This window comes from Mauremys mutica, chromosome 11 (assembly GCF_020497125.1).
Source record: "Mauremys mutica isolate MM-2020 ecotype Southern chromosome 11, ASM2049712v1, whole genome shotgun sequence".
In the NCBI taxonomy this organism is placed as follows: Eukaryota; Metazoa; Chordata; order Testudines; family Geoemydidae; genus Mauremys; species Mauremys mutica.
In genome coordinates, this window is record NC_059082.1 from 42,020,989 (window position 1) to 42,035,886 (window position 14,898).

The 14,898-nt window shown below is 44.9% G+C and overlaps 1 protein-coding gene across 2 annotated transcripts in view; it reads right to left on the minus strand.

Moving 5' to 3' along the window:
- Positions 1-14,898, minus strand: part of MYO9A (myosin IXA) — a 480,816-nt gene that overhangs the window by 181,458 nt on the left and 284,460 nt on the right. For both annotated transcript variants that reach the window (XM_044979720.1, XM_044979719.1), the window contains exon 10: positions 3,793-3,909. In XM_044979720.1, coding sequence (XP_044835655.1) covers positions 3,793-3,909 — 117 coding nt within the window. The remainder of the gene's footprint in view (positions 1-3,792; positions 3,910-14,898) is intronic.

The window sequence follows — 14,898 nt, forward strand, 5'->3', positions numbered from 1 at the left end:
ACACGAAAACTGATAAAAAGTAGAACTGCTACAGAACAAGGACAGAGCTTACAGCAACTCAAGACTCAGGTCAGGGACAGCAAACTACAAATTCTAACTGCCAGCAAGCAAGAGAAGCCAAACCCCCCCCCCCCTTTTTTTTTTTCACAGAATAATTCATTGTACATTTACTAAAAATGGATCAAAGGTCTGATCTAAGTCCTTCCAATACAGGATTTGAAAAGCACTGGAGGGACACAGATTATGTATTTGATACTAGTGACTGAGAAGGTCCAAAAAAGAAGCCAGTGCAATATACAGCATAAACCTACCTATTAGGATATGAATATTCGCTTCTCTTCCCCTTTTCACTGGTCTGCTGACTCAGGCCAGATGATGTGAGATACCAGCAAATGACGTCTAGCACAGGGAATGAAGGTGTAGCTTTTCTAACCAACAAAACTACACAGCTTATCCATAGGGTTTGTATTTGTTTCAAATACCATAAATTAGACCCCCAGTGGTAAATGTAGGAGAGAACTGCAGGGAATTTTAGAAGGACTCTGATTAGGTTGACCAGAAGTTTTGGTTTATAGGGAATGCCCAGCTGGTTTTACTGAAACTGGGGTTTTGCCCTGATTTCAGTAATATCCCAGAACATTTTGTTCCCTACTGGTAGCTGCATGTGTCTTCATATGGCAGTGTGAGTAAAGCAGTATTTTTGTCCTTATTTCATGCTACACTAAAGCTGTGCTTCTAACTAGGTGATTGCTTTCTTCTGCAGCCTCCAGCATGAGGCACTCCAAATCCCCAACTACAAAAGCAGCACAACAGGCCCAATCCGAGCCGAGGTGGATGTTCAGGTCTTTGTAAGAAGTTAAATTTTCAGGACAGTTAGGCAGAGACATGAATAGGTGAGGGAGGGATGGAAGCCCAAAGTATGTCTACATTGCAAACAAAGGTGTGGTCTTAATTCCGGTTAGCTAATACAGCAACTTGGCTTTTAATTTGGGTTATCAACTTCAGTTCAATCAAGTATCCATATAGGCTTTAACTAAAGTTAAAAGCCGAGCTGCCATGTCTTCACTGCTGTTTTAATCCAAGTTAGCTAACATGGGGTAAGAACATACTTGAGGGCACCTCCTCTACTCTGGGACTTGCACTGAGCTGTAGCAGGGTCCTCACAGGACATTGCTGTGCAGCAAGCTGGTGTGCTATACATTCACATCCTGACTTGCCATGTAGACAAGCCCTTCAAAAGTCTTCTAGCTATTTTGTGCTAACTTCCCTGTGAAGACAAGGCCTTAAGCTCTGTGCTTCAGTTCCACTACTCATAAAATGAACATAATACATAGTTCTACTTACCTCTCTGGGGAGTTGTGAAAGTGAATCTTAATAAAGGTTTGGAAAATGCTTTGAAGTTGAAAAGTGTTATGTATCAACTTATTTTTAAGTATTTCTATTCTTCATCCTGATGTGCTGCCATAAACAAACAGGTAATTCTTTTACAGTATTCTAGCTAGGTTCAGTAAGACAAGTAATAATGTTCTAGCCCAAGTATGCATACAGATATTGAAGAACAGCTAGTGTTTTAAAACTTACTTTTAAAAGAAGTAGTGAATTAATCTGGTTAATATTTTAGATATCCATTCCCTTGACAATAAAGCAAATTTATATGCTCTCCAAATACATAAATTCCCTCTTCAGACAGCCCCGAGAATAGCTTTCAGACCCTTGGAAATTGTACAGAATGTAAAATTTACAGTAAAATACCAAAGTGAGAGAGCAGCCAGAAGTTATCCATTTTAACAAACTTGTATGCCAACACAGTCATCACCACATATTAAACACGCATTTTTACAAAAAAACAGAAAGATTTGTGCACACAGACCATAATTATTTTCCTGTATAAATTACAAGCATTTCTATGCAGTAAAATAATGGGTCAGACATATGTTAAGTTCTGTAATTTCAACCAATTGTACAGTAGGATAATTCAAACGCAATGTTAGCACTTAGCTAAACAATCATTCTTTGGCAGCCACGGTGTCAGCTAAGACATATGACCGAGAATTTCTGCTGGCCTGTGCCAAAAACATAAAAGCCAAGGGAATTGGTCTAGCCGAGTGTGTGCGTGTATGTATATATATATATATATATTTACACACACATGTGCATGCAGACACACACTTGCATCCTGTCCAATTTTTTTGAATATTAACATTCAATTGATACGACTGGTTTGTTAAATGTGTAATCAGAGATTTCACTTGATTTAATAAAATCATTAGAAATGACAATGTCATGGTTAAAGATGCTCACTCTAACATGTTTCAGAGTGGTAGCTGTGTTAGTTTTGTATCAGCAAAAACAACGAGGAGCCCTTGTGGCACCTTAGAGACTAGCACATTTATTTTGGGCATAAGCTTTTGTGGGCTAGAACCCACTTCATCAGATGCATGAAGTGAAAAATACAGGTGCAGGTATAAATACATGAAAGGATGGGGGTTGCTTTACCAAGCGTGAGGTCAGTCTAACAAGATAAATCAATTAACAGCAGGATACCAAGGGAGGAAAAATAACTTTTGAAGTGGTAAGAGAGTGACCCATTACAGACAGTTGACAAGAAGGTGTGAGTAACAGTAGGGAGAAATTAGTATTGGGGAAATTAAGTTTGCAAATTGATACCGGACATTCTCCACGCAAAAGAATAAATGGACACAAATCTGCCCTCAGGAATCATAACATTCAAAAACCAGTAGAAGAGCACTTCAATCTCTCTGGTCACTCAACAACAGACTTAAAAGTGGCAATTCTTCAACCAAAAAACCTTCAAAAACAGACTCCATCGTGAAGCTGCAGAAACTGGAATTAATTTGCAAACTGGACACCATCAGATTAGGCCTGAATAAAGACTGTGAGTGGTTGTGTCATTACAAAACCTAAACTTAAACCTAAACCTCACACTTGGTAAAGCAACCCCCATACCTGCTCCTGTATTTTTTCACTTCATGCATCTGATGAAGTGGGTTCTAGCCCATGAAAGTTTATGCCCAAATAAATTTGTTAGTCTAAGGTGCCACATGGACTTCTCATTGTTTTCACTCTAACATGGTAACATTCTGTTAAAGAGAGCTCTGATTGTATTACTGTATAATGTTTCTCTAAACACAAGTTCACCATTGTAATTATTATTGTATTGTCTCTAATATTTACATGGCAAGGATCTATAAAAATGTTAAAACTTCCTAAATAAATGAATAGTTAAAAATACACCCACCCACACCCTTAGCTTTCAATAAATATTCAAGAGTCGGGGCCTCTTTAGGGCAGAAGAAAATATTTATGTACTGTTCTTTAAATCAATAAAGTAGAGCAACCCCATTAACAATGCCTTCAAGTAGTATTCACACATCTAGCCTCTTTTGATTTCCTTCTCAACAATATAGGGTGCTATCATTCTGCAGCACCCTTTTAAATGCATGGAGATTGGCATTCCTTTTCAGGGGCACATGTCTTTTTGTGTCCAATACAAAACCTCTCCCTATCACAAGTCACTTCAAGGCCTAAAATTCTCGACATAATTCATGACCCGTTAAGATCTGCCCCCGACTCACAAAATATCACTTTTAAAAAAACAAAATTATGTGCTCATTCTTTAAATGTTAACATTAATACTGCGCAAGGAAAATTCTACTCCCTTTGCCAGGCAATTTGCCATCAATTGTTTGGGTAATGTTTTACCCTGTAGTAATACATTTCACAAGAGGAAGTTTTCAGCCTGACAAGCTGACAGGAGAATCCAGATGTTACCTTGGTGCTTTCCTCCACATCCTTTGTATTCAAAAGTGCATGATTTATTCGAAAAACTATCCAATCAAACAGGGCGCTGTACAATGATTTAGCCATGGAATTCCGCACAGTCACAGCCTAGAAAAAATGAAAATAATTATTAGAAATAATTAATTACAGTTAAACCCTGTTATCTCGACGGCCTAGGGGTTTGCCAAAAGCCATCGAGATAACCAATGATCGAGATAAACCCCTATCCACCCCCCCACCCCCTCCCTGCCCCCTTACCGCGCTGCCTGCACGTGGCTGGATCCGGCAAAGCGGAGCCGGGCGGACGGGCGGACGGGCAAGCGGAGCCGGCGGGCGGGCGGCAGGCGAAGCCGGGACCAGGTATGTGGGGCGGGGACGGGCAGGGACCAGGTATGCGGGCCGGGCGGGTGGGCGGGGACAGGCAGGGACCGGGTATGCGGGGGCGGGGAAGCGGGGACCGGCGGGCGGGGAAGCGGAGCCGGCGGGCGGGCGGCAGGAGAAGCCGGGACCAGGTATGTGGGGCGGGGACAGGCGGGGACGGGCAGGGACCAGGTATGCGGGCCGGGCGCGCGCGCGGGGACAGGCAGGGACGGGGGATGCGGGGCGGGGAAGCGGGGACCGGCGGGCGGGGAAGCGGAGCCGGCGGGCGGGCGGCAGGAGAAGCCGGGACCAGGTATGTGGGGCGGGACGGGCGGGGGGGGGCAGGGACCAGGTATGCGGGCCGGCGGGCGGGTGGGGACAGGCAGGGACCGGGTATGCGGGGGCGGGGAAGCGGGGCCCGGCGGCGGGGAAGCGGAGCCGGCGGGCGGGGGCAGGAGAAGCCGGGACCAGGTATGTGGGGCGGGGACGGGCGGGACGGGCAGGGACCAGGTATGCGGGCCGGGCGGGCGGGCGGGGACAGGCAGGGACCGGGTATGCGGGGGCGGGGAAGCGGGGACCGGCGGGCGGGGAAGCGGAGCCGGCGGGCGGGCGGCAGGAGAAGCCGGGACCAGGTATGTGGGGCGGGGACGGGCGGGGACGGGCAGGGACCAGGTATGCGGGCCGGGCGGGCGGGCGGGGACAGGCACGGCACCGGTATGCGGGGGCGGGGAAGCGGGGACCGGCGGGCGGGGAAGCGGAGCCGGCGGGCGGGCGGCAGGAGAAGCCGGGACCAGGTATGTGGGGCGGGGACGGGCGGGGACGGGCAGGGACCAGGTATGCGGGCCGGGCGGGCGGGGACAGGCAGGGACCGGGTATGCGGGGGCTGGGAAGCGGGGACCGCAGGGCGGGGAAGCGGAGCCGGCGGGCGGGCGGCAGGAGAAGCCGGGACCAGGTATGTGGGGCGGGGACGGGCGGGGACGGGCAGGGACCAGGTATGCGGGCCGGGCGGGCGGGCTCAGGCAGGGACCGGGTATGCGGGGCGGGGAAGCGGGGACCGGCGGGCGGGGAAGCGGAGCCGGCGGGCGGGCGGCAGGAGAACGGGACCAGGTATGTGGGGCGGGGACAGGCGGGGACGGGCAGGGACCAGGTATGCGGGCCGGGCGGGCGGGCGGGGACAGGCAGGGACCGGGTATGCGGGGGCGGGGAAGCGGGGACCGGCGGGCGGGGAAGCGGAGCCGGCGGGCGGGCGGCAGGAGAAGCCGGGACCAGGTATGTGGGGCGGGGACGGGCGGGGACGGGCAGGGACCAGGTATGCGGGCGGGCGGGCGGGGACAGGCAGGGACCGGTATGCGGGCCGGGGAAGCGGGGACCGGCGGGGGGAAGCGGAGCCGGCGGGCGGGCGGCAGGAGAAGCCGGGACCAGGTATGTGGGGCGGGACGGGTGGGGACGGGCAGGGACCGGGTATGCGGGCCGGCGGGCGGGCGGCGACGCGATGCCGGGCGGTGGGGCGGGCGGCAAAGGGGGGAGCCGGGCGGGCAGGCGGCAGGCAAAGCGGGGACCAGGTATGCGGGGACGGGCTGGCAGGGACGGGCAGGGACCGGGTATGCGGGGCCGGGCGGGCGGGGACGGGCAGGGACCGGGTATGCGGGGGTGGGCGGGTGGCTGGGGACGCGGGGAGCGGGCGGCTGGGGAACCGCGCGGCTGGAGAGCCAGGGAGCGGGTGGCTGGGGACGCGGGGAGCCGGGCTCGAGATATTAGGGTTGGGCAAATCGACATAACAGATGAGAAGCCCATAAGATAAAGAGGGAGTTTGGCGGTTCCACTTCTAAAACCTCGAGTTAATAGGATTGGCAAGTTAACCGAGGTCGACATAAATGGGTTCGACTGTACCTGCATTAAAACTGGTTTACATAATAATAATAAAGAAGTTGTGTGTCCAACATCCATCTTTATTTTAGAGAAAACTTTTATCTTCATTATGTGCTCCACTGCTCCTGAAGCACTTCGTGATTTGTCTTCATTACCAGTCTATTCAACCAAGCCTGAACTATGCCCCCTGAATTTGGCTGGTTTTTCTCTGGTGGATGATACAGGAGGCCAGCTCAAAGAATACAATAAATGAGACAGATGAGATCTGAGCCTTGATGGAATCACTCAGCTTCCTGAATACCTAAAACCTGCTGGCTCCAATGCTGGGAGTTGCAAATCACACTTATAAGATCCATCTACACTGCATACTTCTTGTGGTGGTGTGAATGGATCTTATAAGTGTGATTTGGTGAGGTACTGCTTAGGTGAGTAAAGATATGCCTGTAGCCTTTGAGTATCTACCCAGGTATATACCCTACATGGCGCTCTACAGCCCAAGCACTGCCTCCCCTATCTGCATTGCTATTTTTAGCCGTGTAGCATCCTGCTACTGGAGCCTTTCCCCACCACTGGGAGAGACTCCAGCAGCAGGGAGCCAGTGTGGACACTGCTTGCTTTTCACTGCAGCATCTAGTTATACATACTCTACATGCTACCAACACTGGCCTGCAGAGTAGACATAGCCATATACAGGTTTACTGCTCTTCAAACAGCCATCACAGAATAAAGAATAATACTTCTTTAGAAATACCATCCAAGTCGTGATGTTCTTTCATCCATGTCGCAAGAGATTTCACTTGACTGACAATGGTTAAAAAGCAAGAAAGTAGTAAGATATCAATATGTAGTTTGTTTTTTTTCCAAAAACATATGCTCTCTGAAACAGACACTTAGGTACTGGGCAGGAAAGGAGTCGATAATTCACACGTTGAGATCTTACTGACATTAACAACCTGCTGAAGCTATTTTGGCCCTCAGTTTACAATTCCCTGGCTTGAATTATTACCTTGCCATTTATTCAAAGGTTGCTGTATATGTTAATTACTTTAAATGTTATGAAGCGATTGGTGACTGTGGCATTAACTCAGAGCTGTTTTTAGCTACGGTGCAAGTAAGAAAGAATATCAAGCTCTTCTGGTGATGGAGACAGTCTCTCACATCAACAGGAGATTCTGAAACACCCATTTTAATCAAAAGCCTTAAACTACAACTGTAATTGCTAACTATTATACTCAGCACTGCAATGCTTCACACTGAGTGAACTTTCAGAATACGGCACTGAGCATAAATGGGATATATTTCTTTTCAAGCAGGCAATGAAAGTTCTGTCTCAATTTAACAGATAGGAGAGAGAAGTTATTCAAAGAATTTACTGTTTGCCTGTGTCATCCATCCTAACTGGTGGGGGAGGGATAGCTCCGTGATTTGAGCATTGGCCTGCTAAACCCAGGGTTGTGAGTTCAATCCTTGAGGGGGCCGTTTAGGGAACTGGGGTAAAGATCTGTCTGGGGATTGGTCCTGATTTGAGTAGGGGGTTGGACTAGATGACCTCCTGAGGTCCCTTCCAACCCTGATATTCTGTGATTCCTCCTGCTCTCTACATATAGATCTATGTCCAAAAGTTTGCAAGGATAAAAACTCACCTTCACTCAACCCAACTCCAACCAGGGTGCGTTACAAGAGTGGCCTCATTTCACCAAGACAGTAATCAAAATAAGAAGGATCACTGGATTTTCACTACTGTTTCAATGGAAGCTACCTGGTTTTTTCCTTGAGTACTTTATACCAACTTCTTTCACCATAGCCATGTGCTCTTGGGCCAACTGTGAACTCTTACTTGCAGTCAGCCAGGGCCTCTTCTCTCACTCACCAGATGGCATTTATGAAACCAAGACCACCACCTCCAGATACTCAAAATGGGTAAATCTGAGGATGGCCCCAAACACGCAAATGTGTGTGTGAGTGTACAATACCGCAAATAACAAACCCTGCCTTGGCTATCTTTTGCTAAATGGCAATATACCACAACTATCTCATAAGCAAAAAGAAAATTAAAAAATGTCAAAGCAAAAAGAATGACTCGCCAATGCCAAAATAAATGATTGCTCATTTCCAAAACTTTGTGTATGACAAAAATACAAGCAATGAAAGTGAAGGAAATTTGCTGTACTGAAGACCAGCTCTTTCTATGCTCCCATCTAAGCACAATCCAATAGTTTAATATTTGTTTTGGAACCTGATTGGTTTAACAGTTAGTTTATCAAGAATCCTATAAACAGTGCTTTACATTTTCTAAGCAAAGTGTATACTCTTTACTGAAAAGTCAGTTTTGTACCAGTTTTTTTTGCCATGAATTTTCCAAATATTACTCAGAAATATTTAAACATATTAAAGTGTTTTCAAGATAGATTTTGGTAACCCTGTCTTCTGCCTCATTTTATTGAATCTGCTAACATTGGAAGCCAATTCACTAATGCTGAACTACACCGTATCATGTCCCTCCCAAGACAAATTGATGGAGGAAATCAGAGATGGTGACCTAGATGATATAACATTTCTTACTGCTACAAAGATTTGTTCTGGAGTAGCCTTACTTCAGCCTTGTCTATTTTACAGTGAAAGGTGAAGTTTCCTCCTACTGCAGACCATATGAGGTGCACAGAACAACTCCTCTTCCTTTGCCCACCTTTTCCCTCCCTGGCAAACCTAATAATGGCATAGTTAAGCATGTAGTAACCCCACCACAGCCATGTTACCTAAGTCCTGTGAAAAGGAAGTAGAGGAAGGGCACAAGAAGGCTGCGCCTTTTCTCACAAGATGAGCCCTGTTACTGTGCGGCTTAGCAGGCACATAGGAGAGTACTGTCTCTTTGCTATCCTCTAGGACCCAGGCACCATAGAATACCATCATTTGTGGACCTAGATCATGAAGTTTTCTACCTGAATTTCTAGGAGTCTTGGGTTCTACAGGTTTATAAGTGAACTGGTAGAAAGCTCCTGGCACAGAAGTGTGTAAATATGCCAGAAAATGTGTTAGTGAAAAATGAAATAAGAATTTAGTTTTCAATTTTATTGCTCCTTATCGGACAAATTTTGTTCTCAATTATACTGTCTTAAATCAAGAGTAACTCCATTGACAGCAATGCAGTTACATTAGATTTGTACTGGTGTAAATGAGAGCAGATTTGGCCCTATATATTTCTCAGAAGCAGGTGGAGGCTAGGGTTTTGCAGAAATTTCTGATTTGTCCTCTGTGGGCCTTGTGAGATGCAAGGGATTGAAGAAAAGTTCCTACACACTTTTCTAAAGTATGCCAAGGATGAAGCAGAGAGAGAGACACCCTCCTACAGAGCATCAATGATGCATGGGTAAAGGAAGTTCTGTATTGGGAAGACAAATAGTTGTAAATTATGTAATTTACAGGCTTCACTGCCAATTTTTGGAATAGAGGTTACTTTTGTATGTAGACACACACATGCATACAAGTCTATTAGAAAGAACTGCATATATTTTACATAAAAATGGGATGTGGCCATATATTTGCCCATTAGTACGGAAGTTACAGCGATTTCTAAATTTTATGGAAGATATGTCCCGTGAGTCTTTAGAAGGATAACAAACCTCTTAGTGGAGAACCTCTGACTTAAATCTACTAGGCCTCATAACTTTGCTAGGAAATTCTTCCATTTTAAAGCCATTGTTTTGTTGTCCCATACACACACACCTTTTCATGTCAGTTTTCCCCACTGTATATGAAAAATGAATCAAGTGTCAAAAGAGGGAGAACCACAACAAACCCAGATGGATTACTAACTGTGGTCATGAACTGTATGGGTACATCACACAGCAGTAGTTTTTCTAACAGGAAAATCTCAAGTGGCTTGCAGCATGAGGGAAAACACTAACTCTTAGATATAGTACAGGCTCAAAAGTATCAGAATAGAAATGAGCACATTTTTTATGAATCAGGCTCTTTATTTACATAACTGCCTTCGGGATCAGTCCTAATCCATAAAACCTCAATCAATTTCACTCAGTTCATGTAAAGAGAGTAATGCCATTTAGAACAAACTTTCCCTCTTCCCCATAATAAGATAGCAAACTATATAATATAATGAGGCTTTTATTTAAAAGGAGGAAAGACTGCTGCTGCTCTTTGAGCAGTGTGATTAAACATGATTTGCCTACAGGATTTTTGGAATTTGCTTGGAGAACAAGTTTCCATTTCTTTTTTTACTTTATCACTTATTAATGTCAGATGTTCTCAATGCATTACTGTATGCCACAGTGGAGACAGCTGAAAGATTCCGTTATACTCCACAATATCTCTGAAATCCAGAAGGACTAAAAGTAGAACTGTACTACAATTCATGACCTTTTGTCGGTCCTATTATTATTTTTAATCCATTCATCACAGCCATTTATGTATTAGGGGTAACAACATAATCAAAGGATGGCAGAGTCAAGGAAGTTCAATGAGTCAGAAGAATTTCTTCATTTCAACTACACAAGTTGTGTGTCACATTTAGGTTTGTCTCATCACAATTATAGGCCTCCTATTCAAGAAAGCACGTAACAAAGTGTGTAAGTCATTCCCCATGAAGTAAAGCATTTAAAATACATATTTAAGTTGAAGCATATGCTTAATTCCTATTGACTCCACATTCTTAAGCAATCTTTCTAAATACAGGCATTACAAATTTCAATATTCTTTTCTAGCTGAATTAATAACTGAACTTCCCTCGCATGATTCCATTTAAATTGGTGGTGCAAGTGAATGTTGCTAATGATACAAAAGATTGGTTTCTCTGTGCTACTGACATGCATAGACTAGAGAAAGTAACCACCGTTGTGATAGCCAAAGGATGGGTACAGTGAAAATGTTCACATCTAGATTAATTCAGAACCTTGATATTACAGCAAATGTCATGTTTTAATTATCTAAAAGAAAAACATTTACAATATGGAAGTTCTAACCATCATACCCCTTGATAATGAACTAATGTGACAAGGTGAGGGTGCGTGCATATAGGGTTGTGTGTTACATGACAGTGCTCTATGTTACATGCAGAGAATATTATCTGTGCATGGCTTGTTGCCCAAGTACTCTCTTTTCCCTTCATTTAACTGATTTTTAGCCCTGTTGCTTGAGTACAAATGTTTCTGCCAGTCTCTAATTCCATCACCCATCATACCTCTTTGCCACTTTTCTCAAACCCACAACCAGAAAACCACTCTGTTTGCAGCTGCCTCTCTCCCTTCCACAAAAACAAATGGACTCTTAGTGGGTTCTTAATCTAGCTTCTTTATTTAGAGTTAATGCATCCACCAAAACAAGCAATTCTGTTTGAGTCTGCCAGTGAATGTTTCATTTAAAAAGTTCTGCTTCATGTTATGAGTCAGCTTCTGTAATCCACAGCCTCTTGTCTGTTTTGGATGTCTTGCCATGTGATCACTACACAAAATGTGTAATGTAACGTCACTTAGAAAACTATGTAAAAAATAAATTAGTAAAATGAAAATAATACAGTACATACGGTGCCAAAGCAATCCTTCTGGGATGAAAAAAACACAGCAACTGCTTATTGATTCAAAAGGCAGAGTAGATTAAACACATTTTAATTCAGTGATTCATGACATATGCTAAAGAGACATGCTTTAATCAATAGGTTTCCTGCATTTAAAGACTAACTTTGTGAAGATTTTTTTTTTTTTTTTTAATTACTGGCAGGGCTGGTAGTATTCCTTATTAAGGTTGCCAAATACTTCCCATGATAAGACCCTGTTTTCAGTTGCTTATAAATGTTGCCAAGCTAACCATTTGGACTCATATTTTTCAAGATAGGTGTCTGCCTCAGGGTGAAGGGTTTTGGTTTAGCTTTTTTCAAAATTTCAGCCAAAACAGTCCAAGTGTTTCTGAGAATGAGGCTAGGGAAAAATACATTGTTTTCCCATGTTAAACTCTAGAGTGTTCTTTGAAATGCTCTAGCACTGCCATAGTTTGGAGCAAGGATTTGAAATTTTGCAAGAGGGGCGGCCTTTGTGTGAGGGATATGCCTTCACCATTCTAGAAAAAAAGTACCCAAATTTGGTCAAGTTATAAGCTTCTGAACAACTGTGATTCACACCTGCTCAGTAGAGACTTGCTAGAGCTTAACAGCTAAAATCTTAGAAGATTCTGTCCTAACTGAGCAAGCTCAACCCACTCAAAGCTCCTAATGCTGACCAGACAGCATGTGCCATCCCCACAGAGCACCTGAGCTGTGCATGCTCCATCCCCCCAGAGTGAGTCCGAGCATGGTCCCAGCCTAGGGCTACAGAGATGAAGTTGGAGATCCCCGTACGGACTGTTCCCAAATGCTTGGGGCTGGGGCAGGCACTGGATCTGAGAGAAGGTGGCTATTCAATCTGAATGAAGAGAGGACAGGAGCCAAATCCTAGGGGAGGGAAAGTAGTAGATTGGGCTAAGGAGTCTGATAAGACTGTGAATGGTGGGTGGCAGAGGAGAAGAGAAACTGTGACAAGGAGTTTGAGGGGGATGACTGGGCAAGGAGACTCAAAGCTGGGGGGTAGAGAGGATCGTTCTGGTGGCAATGGAAGAGGCAGGGACTGGGATCCAATTGGCTGGGGGGACAGGACACAGATTGGACAAGAAGCTGGAGGAAGGGGTGGAGACTGGGACTGGCTGGACAAGGAGAATGGGAGGACAAGGAGATGAACTACAAACCAGTGGGGAGGGAAACAGATTAGATGAGGACACCATGGAAGGAGACTGAGAGCCAGTGGCGGGAGGGGAGATGCAGATTGGACAAGAAGTCAGCAGTAGGGAATTGGGACTGGCTGGGCAAGGAGAATGGGATGAGATGACTGAGGAGTGGAGAATGGGAATGAAGCAAGGAGCCAGAGATAGAGAAGGGATAGAACTAGGACTGGGACAAGTTGAAGAGGAGGGCACATAAGGGGTCAAGCTTGGGAAAAATGAGGAGATGAGTCTGTGCCCAATAGTGCACACTCCCCTCCAGAGCCTGGAATGGAATGGAATCCAAGATTCCTGAAACTCACCACACGTCTGCTGTTAGCAAATATTTGTGAAACCCACTGGCACAACATCCCATCATCCTCTAGTGCTGGTCCACACAGAGTATGATAACCTGCTATTACTATCAGTAAATAAGGCCTAAGACTACACATAGACCAATGAGGATAAAACAAAATTTTGAAGAGTTGTTCATTAACTTCATACCACCCACTATATGCACTGAATGAGAAAAGGGTTCTGGGGAAAAAATACTATATAAACATGTAATTAGAGACTAACAATATATATGAACAACGGGGCCAAATTAAGACTGCACAAGTAACCTGAATTCTGACATTTCCTAACTTTTGAGCGCTTGACTTTGCAACCTTCATATTCTTTTAACATAGCTTTTCATGTGTAATATTATAAGAAGTCAAATCTATTTGGAAGCAAGGTTACAGGAGCCTTACAACATCCCCTCTAAATCCCTGATAACTTCCTAGTCAAATACCCAGGTTTTTCTCACCCTTCCAACACTCCTTTTGTAAATCTACCCAAAAAGAGAGACTATTTCATGCAGCAGTTTAGTCACTTAAATTTTACTCTTTTGAACACCAAAGAAGTGGTTTCCCATATTTCCATAAGAGTCTCTCTCCATGAATCTACCCGTGGACATGTGAATGTACCCCAGAAAGTTCCTGGTCTGTATTCAGTAACTTTTAGAAATAGACTAGGGAAGCAAGTCCGTTTTTTTAATTTATTTATTGATTTATTATTATTATTTTAACCTCAGAGCTTTCGCCTGTGCTGTCATACTGTCATATACTTCTCCCTCAATTGTCAACAGTAACATTCTGACTTGTATTTGAACTTGTACATGAACATCTTTTGCTTAAACAAAACAGACTTCCTTTTCTATAATGGCACCAAGTGCTGATATCCCCTTAACTTTCCAGATTCTGGCCCTTCCTCTGAAATAAGATGAGATCAGGTAGATCCTTACACTGAGCTCCATTGATGTCAATACTGACATGCTGCCTGGAGTGGCTCAGGAGCAAGAGTACCAACCTCAGGGCAGGCTGTTTAGAAGCAGGACACAAAGCCCAAACTGGTTGTCAGTTCTATACTTTCACTTCACCAACCCATGTATCAAGTGTGAACTCCTCAGGCACTATAACAGCCTAAACATGCAGCCACAGACAGTCCCCTTGGGTACTCCAGTCTATCTTGCCTGCCTTTGTAACAGATAGTCCCTTACCCCAAAAATTACAACAGCATTCTGGTTATTCCCAGTCCCAAAGGACTAGTCACTTACCCCGGGTCAATTGTACCTTAGATCTTACACCAAATATGATGCTTGAAGTTAATCTTATAAAAATTAAGTAAAGATTTATTAACTAAGAAAAACAAATAAGTGTTTTTTACAAGGTTAAAGCAAGCAAACATACACATACAAATGAGTTACAGTCTTTGGTTCCAAAAGGTAACAAAGATGATGTAATATGCAAGCTTTATAAATCCTTTAAGATTAACCCAGGCCAACCCCTGGGGATCTCCTGCTTATGCTTAGGGCACAGCTACACTTGCAGATGTAGAGCGCTTTGAGTTAAACCAGCCTTCATAGAGCGCAGCAGGGAAAGCACTGTAATCTGTCCGCACTGGCGTGGCCACATTTAGCAGCTCTTGCAACGGCCACAGAGAGCAGAACATTGTGGTAGCTATCTCACATGCAAGTGGCTGCAACGTGCTTTTCATATGGGGAGTGGGGTGGGGTGGAGTGTGACAGGGAGTGTGTTGTGTGCATGTGGGGGGAGAGAGAGTGGGTTTTTGGGGGGCTGAGAGCATGTC